This window comes from Arvicola amphibius, chromosome 1 (assembly GCF_903992535.2).
Source record: "Arvicola amphibius chromosome 1, mArvAmp1.2, whole genome shotgun sequence".
NCBI lineage: Eukaryota > Metazoa > Chordata > Mammalia > Rodentia > Cricetidae > Arvicola > Arvicola amphibius.
Window position 1 is genome coordinate 71,242,838 of NC_052047.1, and position 13,023 is coordinate 71,255,860.

Genomic DNA, 13,023 nt, shown 5'->3' on the forward strand with positions numbered 1-13,023 from the left:
TGTCTGCTCTGAAAATTGGTATCAGAGAGCCCCAGGAGTGGTCACCAGAGGCAAGATTCTCGCTTGAGTTTAGCTTGTATTGCAGATGGTTTTTTGCAACTATTATCTTAAAAGACATTTGTTCAGAATTTCTCCGTGTGAGTGCTTCTGGGCAAATGTCAACAGCTGTAACCGACCTGTGCAAAGGTTTTTTGAGAATGCCTTGATTATTTCCAGATGTTAAGGGGACCCGAAATGGAGCTGTTCGAGAACTGAAGTGTTTTCAAAAGTTTTTAAAATTATTTTTTTGAAAATTTTATTTATACTATGGATATTGATCATAGCCACCCACCACTACCTCCCTCCATCTCCCCCTAGATCCCCAATACATTTCCATCCCAATTTCATGTCCCCTTTCTCATTGCTATTACTATCTCCAAATCTAATTAGTGCTGCCCATATGTGCCTGAGTGTGAGGCCATCAACAGCAGTATGGCCAACCTATCAGCTGCCATGTCCCAAAGGAGAGGGAGTCTCCATCAACACGGTTAACTGCCTATGTCTCTTCCAATAGGGGCACATCCTCTGGGGCCCTGGCCCATCACGCTGGGATTTCGACCTGCTTGATCTTGACAGATAACGGTTGCTGCTGTTAGTTGATCTGGATGCGGCATGACTCTTGTCTACAAGCTAGCAGTTCACAGATTTCTTCCCTATCCTGCAACTCTTACAATTCTTTCTGCCCCCTCTTCCGTGAAGGTCCCGAGCCTTGGATGGTGGCGGCTTGCTAGAGATGACCTACCCACCGTTGAACAATGAGTGCTGTTTGTCCTCAGCTAATGACCAGTTATGAATCTACGCATTCGCCAGTAATTAGCTAAATACTACCCACTGTAGAAGGAAGCATCTTTGGCCGAAGTTGAGAGAAGCCCGCAGCTATGGTATAAACATAAAATTTTAGGATATAGCGCAGTTTGATAGTATGACCATTTAAGAAAACAGCAACAGTTAAGTTCCCTGCTAGGGTCTATGGTCTCTCCAGTCATGCACTTTTGACCATGTATAGAGTACGAGGCATAGATTCCCTCCTGGGGAGTGGGGGGCTCATATTTAGCCAGAAAGCAGTTGGTGCCATGCATAACCATCGTGCCACTGTTGCGCCAGTGGCACATCTTGCCAGCAGGTCAGTATTGTAGTGTACACATCTGGCGTACACATTGATGTTTTTCTCCTCCGGCAGTCTGTATATAGCTCCTTGTGGCACTGTGGCAGCTAGCCAGCAGGGAGCGCTTCCTGGGTGAAGTTGATTTCTGGGTCCTGCTTCCAAAGTGAGTGGTGTCTTCAGCTATAGAGTTACTGTATAGTTGTTGTGGGCAACCAAGAGCAGTTCTCATGGCATGTGTTATTGTGGTGCCTTTGGGGCTTCTATGACCAATATAACTCATAGAGAATATCCAGTACTTGGCACTGAGATTTCCATTTAATTACTCATATCTTCTGGAAGCATGTTGTCACACTATACAGTGTGCTTCTGTTCAAATCCTTTAAAATATATAGTATATTTGAAAATTAATTTAGAAACTATTTGATTTCATATGGTTTGCTCACATAGCCTTAGTTTTGCTAACCTACCCACTACCATATCCTTTCCTGAATTTCCATATCCCCACTCAAGCCATTTATCCCCAATATCCCCCTCTCATACCACCTGTGTTCAACTACCCGTTCTAATTGAATTACTGTTTTTTGTTTGTTTTGTTTTTGAGACAGGTTTCTCTGTAGCTTTGGAGCCTGTCCTGGAACTAGTTCTTGTAGACCAGGCTGGTCTCAAACTCACAGAGATCCATCTGCCTCTACCTCCCAAGTGCTGGGATTAAAGGTGTGCACCACCACCACCTGGCTTAATTGAATTACCTTTTAAACTTTTGTTTTGCATGTGTATGGGAAGGGTGCCATGGTGTGTGCGTGTGTGTGTGTGTGTGTGTGTGTGTGTGTGTGTGTGGTGTGTGTGTGTGCGTGTTTGCAAGTGTGTGTGGTTTGAGGCCACTTGCAGGATACAATTCTCTCCTTACACTCTGAGTCCCAGTGTTCAAACTCAAGTGGTCAGGTTTGGTGGCAAGTGCCTTTACCCACAGAGTCATTTCCTTCCCTGGCTCTAGAATTGCAGAGTCTAATGATTTCCTTGAAATAAAAAAGACAGTCACAATGATATATGGATCTGTCAGTATGTGTCAGGTTTCAGAATAGTGTGTGATTGACTGACTTGATCCTTACTGAAATCCACACATGCTTCCTGGGTTGCAGTGTCTCTTATCTTCCTAAGGAGCTGTCCATGCCACCTGCATGGATGTTCAAGGGACACTGAGAATGATTTCCCTCAGAGGGGCCATCACAGTGTGAGCAGTCTTAACCTGAATATCCAAACTGTGAAATGCTTCCAAAGCTAAGACTTTGAGCATCATGTGACACTCAAAAACTAGGGACGTGATGCTTTTAGATGGGGCATGCTTGGCCGGCAAAGGCTATGCCCGTCTTTCTAAAGCCGACAATAGAGAAAAAGATCTGAAGTGCTCTGTGCCTCTGGCTTTTAGCGTTTCAGACGCGGGAGACTCAGCATGCGTTCTTCATGTCTTAATATAAATGAGAAAGTGTGCTCCAGGGTGGGAGGTTCGGAGCTGCAGAGACATCTCTATGAGTATGGCTTGGACTTTCTTCTGGATTGCGTGGTTTCCAGGAGGGCTGCACCATGGTTGGGGTGGAGCTTGCTGTGTAAGTTAAGTGGATGGGGGTATGTATCTAACAGGTGGCTAAATGGAGAAGGTGGGAGAGATAAACGATCTCAGTGGCAAGAGATGAAGGTATTGGGGGTCGTGAGGGGCCCACCCTTTTGAACCTGACCCTGGCCACTGAAGGCCATATGCACGCATGCTCACCGGCAGAAACTCTGTCAATGATCTTATGCTGTGCTTTGCCCCAAGGAAAACCACTGTCGCCGCATCAAGATCCTAGGGGACTGCTACTACTGCGTGTCGGGCCTCACCCAGCCCAAGACTGACCACGCCCATTGCTGTGTGGAGATGGGACTTGACATGATCGACACCATCACGTAAGTGTTGCACTGTTAGCACGTCTGTCTCAGGCTGCAGAGCTGAGGCAGCAGTAGGAGGGGGTTGGGTCAGAGTGACTCACCTGCATTGGAAGGTGATGCATTGGGGGTGATGCATTGGGGTGTGATGCATTGGAGGTGATGCATTGGGAGGTGGTGCATTGGGGATGATGCATTGGTGAGCCATCCTCTCAGTCTATGATGCATTTCTCTGTCCAGAGAAACCCTTTGCGTGTCTAGTGTGCCCCAAAGGGACCATTGTAACAGCTTGGTGAGGCACCAAGGAAAGCTGAGGGCAGAAGCCCATTCAAAGCCAGCCAGTGTTCTTCCAGGCAGTTAGTTGCCTCTGGTGCTCTGTGGGGAGAGAGGCCTGAGTCTGGGTATGTGAGTTCCCATGGAGTGGGTTCTCCTGTGAGACCCAGCCAACCTTTTTATGGTCTGCCTCAGCTGCCCTTGTCAGAGATGGAGATGTGTCCCAGGTGTGGGACCTACGGATGGAGGTAGATCCAAATCCAGACAGCTCAGCTGGAGTGGCAGGTCATCTCCATGAGATGTTTTGAGGGTTGGTGTGAAGGCCATGCTTAGAATGGAAAGACTAGCATAAGCATTATTCAAGGAAGACGTCAAGTGGCTGTCGCATGCAAGAATGCACACAGAGCGTCTGCACAGTTGGGGCTTTGGGGCAGGTGTAAGGAAGGAGCCAGTGCTGGGGTTGCCCTGAGCACCAAAGTTGGCTCTGTGGGGACTAGCTCTCCAGGACTGCTCCTGCCAACGCCGTTGGGAGCTGATCTGAGCTCCTTTCTATGACTGTGAGTGGAAAAATGCCCTGGTGTCTACCATGCACCCCCAGATGCTGAGCCATTGCCCTGGGAAAAAGCAGCTGGAAGAAGCGTTCTGCTGAAAGGGGATAAGGGGAAGATGCCTGGTGATGACTGGCTTTTGTTCCTGGAAGGATGTTATGTCATGTGCCACGGGTCACATCATCAGATCACTAATAGGGTTTGGAGAGATGGCTCAGTGGGTTAGGAGGACTGGTTGCTTTTCCAGAGGTCCTGAGTTTGATTCCCAGCAGCCACATGGTGGCTCACAATGCTCAGAAACTCCAATTCCAAGGGCTCTGACACCTGCTCCCTTCTGGCCTCCATGGGCACTGCATGCATGCGGCCCACAGATATACATGCAGGCAAAACACCCATACACATATAATAAAAAAAATTAAAAATACCTATTGTTATCATATATCATATGCGGCAACACACAACATATCTGCCTGTGTCCCACAGCTCCATAGCATCCACTTTGAAAACACTCCACCATTTAGACCCAATTTTATGCTTGAATTTACCAACCAACTGTTCCCTGCAACTTTCTCAACTACTGTAAATCAACAAACATCAGGCTAAGCAGGCAACCAGCATTGTACCTGGACAGTGAGGGGTCCCAAGGCCTCTCCAAGGAAAGATGGTACCAGAGCTAAAGGGACAGCTAACTCCCACTGCTGCTCAAAGCTGCGAGGCCCTGAGCTGCAAAGCCTTCATGAGGTCTCTCTAGCCACGTTCCCTATCCTGTCACATCACCACCCCTTGTTTTTATTACATCCTCTACCATCTAACTATGTTTCACATAATACCATGTATCATATTTTATCATGTGTGCATCAGTGTATTGTGCCATGTGTTGTATCTGGTATCACATATGCCGCATATCCAATGACACCATACTCTTACTGACTCCAAGGATGGTAATTTGGTGTTGGCCACGAGCCCAGCGAGTCCAGGACAGATGGCCAAGAAAAGAACAGTATGTATTCTTTAAGTCAGCACAACCAAGACGAGGTAGTGTCATCTCGTCTTCAGGCTCCTCTTCTCTTTAGTGTTTAAATTAGGAAACAATTGGAGAATTAAAGCATTCTGTCTACACATGTGTGAAATTGTCATAGTGGAACCGTTGTTTCTACATTCATATCCGCTAATGACAAAAGAGGAAAAGGAGGAGTGACTGGCGAAACCTTGTGGCTGGGAGCTGTGGATTTGACATGGGTGATTCCATCTCAGGCCATTAGTTAGGGCCTCGTGATTGATGAGCTGTGTCCTCAGAGGGGGTGTCCCTGTGACTGTAGGAGACAGGCCCAGCATAGCAGGGGGCCTGTGCTATCTTCCGAAGCCCAGCCTGGCTGCGGTCTACCGCTCTGCACTGCCCTTCACAGTATATATCATCTAAAGACAGAGCGCATATTTTACCAGGTCTGATGTGTGACCTGATTCGGATATAATGAGGCTTTGTAAAAGGAAGCTCTGAGACAGAGGGTTTACTGCGCAGACCCAGGTAAAGTTAGGAGGGTGCTCCAGCTGATTGGGGGACTGGGCGACTCGCAGTGGCTTGGTGCCCTGTGAGCTGGGTGCCCTTCCTGCCTGTGCTCTCTGGCAGCTTTATTTCCCACCCGGTCTCTCTGTGGTCAGGAGCCTGGTTCCTCACATGGGGCTCAGGCCTTCCCTTCCTTCTAGTCTCTCTTGTGAGGTGGGCATGTGCTTCGATTCTAAGCCCCTTCTGTGGAGTGCCACGTCTGCTTGCTGAGCCGATGTCTTGCCACCCTGCCCAGTGTGCTCTGTTTTGTGGTCTCCTCACTGTTCCTCCAGTATTTTAACTGGGACTCTGGCTTTGTCATGAGAGACTGGAGAGCCCGAGGCTGGGCAGTCTTGTCCTAGCCTTTCTAGACTGCTTTCCACTCCATCTGAAAATCCTACAGCCTCAAGATCCCATGAGCCCAGAGTATTTCTGTGACCTGAATTTCTGGCTCTGGACTGTAAGGAACAAGCAGCTGAGTTCATCCAAGAGACTCCTAATAGCCCTTCTTCCTGTGGGAATTGCAGAGCCAGGGATGGCCCATGTGCACTTGGCATTGGCTGGCCTCTGGATCTCCCAGGAAGATTCCATATGGCAACTGACACCTTCCCTGCTGGCCATACCAGCCTGTGTGTGCCCGTTTCAGAGGGGTGAAAGACACAAGACATAGCATGCATACCAAGAGGACCAGCAAGCCTAGGCAAAGCAGGGTATTCATGTGGTTTTGTTCCTTCACCTTGGAGGGGAGCATCGGGAGCTTTTGGGGAACACCGTGGTTTTTGGAGAAGAACTCGGGAGAATCAGGGAAGCGCTGGATCTCGTGCATGTGCTGAGTGCCATGCTGGGCCTTGCACCACATGCCCCAAAATGGGGGCAGTGCCTGTGCCCTTAGCTGCATCTTCCTTCTGTCTGGAGCCATTTGAACCAGGAATAACTCTCAGTACCTAGAGGATGCTAGCAGGCTTCAACAGTGTGGATTCTTTGATTCTGAAATGACCTCCTTTTCCAAAGATCCCTGAGTGATGGACAGTGTGTCCCAGTGACCAGTAAATAGCTGAGCCTGTGGGCCAGAAGTGCCATTTTCAGGGGCCACAAGTTTTCTGTTAAGTTTGAAAATTCTGACTGAACAGAGAGCTTTCTGAGACTCAAAGACCAGCGTTGGGCAGTGGTGGCACACACCTTTAATCCCAGCACTCGGGAGGCAGAAGCAGGTGGATCTCTGTGAGTTTGAGGCCAGCCTGGTCTACAAGAGCTAGTTCCAGGACTGGCTCCAAAGCCATAGAGAAACCTGTCTTGAACCTCCTCCCCCCCCAAGAAAAAAAACTCAACAACAACAAAGACCAGCATGGTTATTGGAAGATTCTGGAACTATTTCTTGCACATCTCTTAGATGCATGGTGTAATGATGAAGGGGGGTAGGAGGCCACTATCCCCTGACCCAGCTGGGCTGGGGCTCCATGATCAGCTGTTAAGTACAAAGGAGGCTTTGCTGCGGCACTCGCGCCGGGTCTGCTGGCTGTTGAAAGCATGGCGGTCCATTTCGACATTTACGCATGTAGGGTGGACTTATGCGGGGAAGGAGCATGGACTAGAGAAGGAAGGCCCACAGCCATGGCAGGCACTGGTCCTGTGCGAATGCAGATAGGCTCTTGCTAGACTGGTCCTGAATTTTCCCCAGGCTAGAGGATTCAGGGCCTTTTCCTTGTCCATGGCTGTGTAACCGTCCAGTTAGTTTGCATCCTAGACTCTTCATTCCTATGGGGAGAAGAGACACCGGCATTTACTTTATTTTTCTTTTGTAACCTTTAAACTCAGGGTATCTGTGCCTGTGTTCTTGCCACTGCTTGGTTCAGAGGTCAAGGGTATTGTTTGTCTGAGGCCTGCCACCACAGACAGCTCTGAAGTGACCCAGAATGGGATGGTAAGGGCGCATAAAGTGTAGAGAGAGAGCATTTGCTCTCCTCATCTTTCCGTCTCTGTGATGCACTACCTAAGAAGAAAGGGCTTTAGAGTCCTCTCCTCAGCTGCTGTACCAGGGCTGGCAGAGCGGGCTCCTACTGGATCCAGTGAGTGAGTCTACCTCCACCCTACCCTCGGCTGGGTGTCTCAAGGATTTCTGTGCTGCTCTGGCCTCAGAATAGCCCCTCCGAAGCTCTCTTCCCACATGTCCCTGAGAACAGGCTTTTGGGACAGAGGTCACTGGAACTCTTCTCCTGGTGGTGATATAGTATTCCTCCTCCCCCCATCCAGTGTGGTCTGTGCCTCCTCCCCGTTCTGATTATACCCCTTTCCTCCCACAATGGACCCTACCTCCACTTTTCCTGAGTGACCCCAGGACCTCTGGTTGTTGAGGATGTGGAGGAGCCTCTGAGTTCCTGGTTCCCAGCCTGGGTGATGCTTTGTTTTCCTTGAATGCTTCTTCCTCTGGTGGTGAATGGAGAAATGGTGCCTGTAAGGAGTAGCTGAGTGGGAGGATTTCAGCAGGGGATGACTCACTACTACCCAGACAGAGGGAGCCATCCCAAGAAGAGGGAGGCCCTCTGCGGCAGAGTTTCCCCAGGATTCCCTCCACCGTGCTGCCCGTGGTCCTGTACTAGTCTGTCCACGTCACGGGGAAGCCCCTGCTGGCACAAGTGGGATAGGAACAGTGACCTAATTATTCTTCCCCGCGCATTTCAAGTGCACAATGTTCTTTTTTTCTAAATAGATGTTATCTATTGGCCTTGCTCTTGAGCTGTGTGTCTTTCTTCTGCTATGCTAAATTGGGAAATTCACGCCCCCTCCCCTGCCCTCATGTGCCAGTGACCTGGTGAAGGGAAAGCTTGTGACATCAATAAATTATTAGTCTCTAGGCTAAAGTTCTCGTACCCAGGCTGACTCTTTGTGAACCACAGCACATGACACGGTTTCTCAGTGCATACTGACCTTGAGAACTGCTTTGTCTAATTATTGGGTTCTGGATTTTAGAGTCCGGCCTGTGGGTGTGTTTAAGAAGGAGTTTTCTCTGGAGTGGAGGATGCTTTATATGCTTCCAAATTCCACTCATGACAAAAATTCTGTCATATTGTTTTGGGGACCTGGGGATTCTAAGCCTGTATGTTATAACCAATGGTTGCCTTTTTATAGATGGCAAAGTCGAGTCCCCAGAGGGGAACTTAGGAGCCCATGTGTTAAAGGCACAAGTTTGATCCCATTGGGTGGAAGGGGTTGCTGTATTCTTCATCGTGCTAGGATGGAGGCTGGGGGCTGCCTCAGGCAATTGTGTTATTACTGCGTCTGGGAAATTCCGCCTAGAGGACAGCAAATCACCTTTTAGAGAGCCTTTTATTTTTTTCTGTTGTGTGCACAGCTGTATCCACAGTGCCTGGAAGAATGGCCAAGAGCAGCGAACTCAGTAAATTCTCCTTGAACAGAGCCCAGATTTGTCCTTTCATCTGTACTCCAGGATCTGTGTATCCCGAAAGGAGGATGGGGCCTGCACCTCAGGGTGGGCTGCTTCCTATTGGAATCCAGCACCAAATAGGGTCGGGACCACATTCTTCCTTCATAGAAAATACTTGTGATAAATAAGTCACTCTGAGACCATAAATAAGAAATATAGGGTAAAGAAAGCAGGCGAGGTCTAGAAATTCTAATGTCCTGGAAATGAAGTAAAAGCTTTGTTGGATCTGGGCAAAACATGCCTGGGTAGAAGGGAGCCAAGAGGAGCCCCAGCAGAACAGCTGGCTGTGCTGTTTCCTTAGCAAATGCTCTCCTGGGTGCTATGGATTCGGTGCTGCCAGCTTTGACATGCCAGATGCCAGGAAAGACCGACTGAGTGTTGGCAGGTGTTACATGCCAGACATGTGGGGCCTTGGGGCTTCGGCGGATCCCAGCTCACAGGGATCCAGAACGACTGGCTTGGAAGGCTCAAGATAATTGTGGACGTTTGTGGACACGGGCAAGTGCCTGTCCCGGCAGTTCCTAGGCTGTCTTACCTTCTGTGGCTGTGGAAATGGAAATGTTGAACATGCTCCAGAAGGAAGGGCAGGTGTCTGTCTGAAGGAACGTTGCTTATGTGGGTTTGGAAATGCCGACTTTCTCTTTAGGGTTTTGTCTCAGCGTCTCTTATTGAAGATTGGAAGACCACTGGGAAGGAAGTTAAAATTTTAAAAGTTTCACTCAGAATGTATAAAACAAAATGGGTCTTAAAAACTTAGTGTTATTTCGACTTCCACATGCACTTTTAGGGTTGCTGAAATGGATTTGGATTGCGTACTAGGAATTCAGGGCCTGGCCCATGAGCTGCAGCTGGCGCCGGCATTTTGCCTACCCAAGCACAGAGACAGGGGGCAGCTGTCCTGTTTGGAAGATGCCTCAGGGGAGAACCTGTGGGACCCGAGGGGAGGCCAGAGGGTATGGGGATGTGCTGTGCAGGTGTTCCAGGTGGGAGCAGGATGGCAGTTTGTAAACAGAAGTCAGGGTGAAGTTCAGCCAGACGCAGGGCGGGGCCAATGCACGCATGCTATTTTATTACTGAAAATGTGACCGCCAGCAGGGTGGAGCAGGCGGAGGCTCACCGAAGGCTGCACTGTTTGCCATGTGATCGTATGCCTGCAGTGATGAAGGGATGGTGTTCTTCCCAGAGTCCTTTATGGAGCATCCCATGGTGTTCTCTATCAGTGGAATAGAAAAAGCTGGCAAGGGGTGGCTTACATCTCCTGCAATGAGGTCCACCAGGACAGCTCTGAAGCAAAAGTCCAGAGATTGGCAGAGCTAATGTTGGCAGAGCCACACTCACACGCCAGGACACTTGTGTCTCTGTGACAGCAAGAGTAATGTGTCCTCAGTTGGTCACATCAACTGGTTCCACAGTCCTTAATTCCCTTGGCATAGGATCTGCCTTCAGCCACCTCCCCAGAGCTGTTTCCTTGGAGAGAAGATCCACATTGAAGTTCTTGGCTCATTTCCTTCTGAGGACTTCCCTGGGTGGGGAGGGGCAGGAGGATGCTATGTGGGGAGGCTTCACCTCCCAAGGGGGCAGAGATGTGCTGGTGTCTTCCGATCGGACCTCCACACACCTGCCACCTTCCAGACGCACGCAGTCTGTTCCCCAGTGGTGCGGCCATAATAGCCCCCTGGGGGAGCTGCCAGGCAGCCTTCAGCCCTGTGCCCTCTGCACGTGTGTTCCAGATCCGTGGCTGAGGCTACTGAAGTGGACCTGAACATGCGTGTGGGGCTGCACACCGGCAGGGTGCTCTGCGGTGTCCTGGGCCTACGCAAGTGGCAGTACGACGTCTGGTCCAACGACGTGACCCTGGCCAATGTCATGGAGGCTGCTGGCTTACCCGGGTAAGTTGTAGTTGGGGTGGAAGGTGGCTGAGTCCCTTTGTTAGAGTCCTCATTTCGGGCTTTGATCCCGAGGGGACTTGGGTAAGTTCTGCTTTGACCCTCTGGGGACCCAGCTGAGATCCAGTACACATCTGCAGAAAATCAATGCGGATCAGACCAGACATGCGTGGGGCCTTTATCCTGGTATATGGGGTATTTTCATGTCTTATTATTGCTTCTGTGTTTTATTTTCTCACACCTGTGCATGGACAGCGCCCTGACTTTTAAAGGCTCCCTCGTGGCTGTCAGTCATGCTCTGCCAGCTTGCCCGTCTTTCAGTCAGCTGCAGAGTTCAACCATGAACTCAAGGCTTTCTCCTACAGGAGATTCATAAAGCCTAGAAAGAGCTGGTCTAGAAAGGTAGCTGGAATTCTGTGAGGCAGAGAAACAAGGCAGGTGGGGGTTCCCATATCATTTCCCACTGCCCTCTGTCCTGGCTGCCAGCATCCGGGACCTGTAGCTCCTCACTGAGCTGGCTATGGAGGACTCCCATTTCTTTTTTTTTTGCTCTGTTTGGTTCTCATCTTCTGTATTAGAATCTTCTGACTATTTCCTTCTCTCCTTTGGGTCTCTTCCTGATCCTTCACCAGCCCTATTCTGCCTTCCTGGGTGTGTGCCCATCTCTTGGCTTGCCTGGGCCTTCCTTCCTTACCAGATTACCCATGCATTGGAACATGAGTGTGGATACCTCAGGATTCTTGCCCCGAGCAGAATAACCTCTGCTGTGACCCCAGCGAGTGCCTCACTCACCCAGGTCCCTGCACAGCCACACGTGTGAGTTCACACTCAGCTGTGTTTTCTTCTCTCACAGGAAGGTTCACATCACAAAGACGACCCTCGCATGCCTGAATGGGGACTACGAGGTAGAGCCAGGTCATGGCCACGAGAGGAACACCTTCCTGAGAACTCACAACATTGAGACCTTCTTTATTGTGCCATCCCATCGGAGAAAGGTGGGCAGCCAGTTCCCCTCATCCAGTCATTTAACAGCCTGGCTTTACAGAACAGAGATTTAAAGAGACGCTTATTCTCACCTCCTGCTCTCCTGACTGCTCCCCCCGGATGTGGGCCCAGAGATATTGGGTGCAGGGCTTTGCCTCATGTATATAGGAGGGGAGAAGAGACAGGAGTTGGTAGGAGTCTGGAGTCAGAAATCTGGGGATGCCTGACTGTGCCACTTTGGGTTCTTTTTCCTGTCTTTGGCCCTTCACTCCTTTGTATAGTGGCCTTGCACTTCCTGCAAGAGGCTGGGGTACAAATCTTTGTGAACTTACAGACGCTGTGCTGGAGGGAACTCTGACCATCCTGTGTTGGATGCTTCAGGTCACATTGCCAGGAGAAAGAGGATGTGGTTAGGATTGAGGGTGGCAGAGATGCTTCCAGGGCTGAGGTGACCGTTCAAGTTGATTAGATGGTATGGACTGAGATGGTACCGACTCAGATGAGAGGTATACTCAGAGGAGGGTGTGAACTCAGATGAGTGAAGTGGTTCAGGTAACTGTACTTGTTGAGGTAGTGGTGCTGGCTCAGTGAGGATGGTGTGTCAGTGAGGATGTGAACTCAGGTGAGGATGTGGGTTCAGGTGAGGGTGTGGGCTGAGGTGAGGGTGTGAACTCAGGTGAGGGTGTGAACTCAGGTGAGGGTGTGAGCTCAGGAGGAGTGTGTGTGCTCAGGTGAAGGTGTGAACTCAGGTGAGGGTGTGTTTTCGGGTGAGGGTGTGGGCTGAGGTGAGGGTGTGGGCTGAGGTGAAGGTGTGGGTGCAGATGTAGGTAGGTCCTCACATGACGAATTAGGTGGGTGGTGGTTCTCTTGAAGATGAAGGTTCTGGTTTAGGTGATGGGTTAGGTGAATGTGCCTGTTCCCATGAAGCTATGGGCTTAGTTGAGGGTGCAGACGCGTGTGACAGCGATTGTATAGTTTCCTGGATACCTGGCATGCAGGAGGTACCAAAGCAACCTAATCTCAGGGCCCGCTAGTTCCTATCACTGTTAAGGTTATGTTTCCAGCCTGGGAGTCAAGATCTGCTTCATTGACAATGTTTTCCCCTCCCCTTGTGTTTGGATAGATATTTCCAGGCTTGATTCTGTCGGATATAAAACCAGCCAAGAGGATGAAGTTCAAGACTGTCTGCTACCTGCTGGTGCAGCTCATGCATTGCCGGAAAATGTTCAAAGCGGAGATCCCCTTCTCCAACGTAATGACCTGTGAGGATGATGACAAGGTGG

The 13,023-nt window shown here is 49.9% G+C and overlaps 1 protein-coding gene across 1 annotated transcript in view; it reads left to right on the plus strand.

The window, feature by feature from the left end:
- The window catches only part of Adcy1 (adenylate cyclase 1), a 116,395-nt gene that overhangs the window by 55,722 nt on the left and 47,650 nt on the right, over positions 1-13,023 (plus strand). The window contains exons 5-8 of the mRNA XM_038310528.1: positions 2,958-3,085; positions 10,601-10,759; positions 11,610-11,751; positions 12,864-13,019. Of these exons, the coding sequence (XP_038166456.1) occupies positions 2,958-3,085; positions 10,601-10,759; positions 11,610-11,751; positions 12,864-13,019 (585 nt within the window). The remainder of the gene's footprint in view (positions 1-2,957; positions 3,086-10,600; positions 10,760-11,609; positions 11,752-12,863; positions 13,020-13,023) is intronic.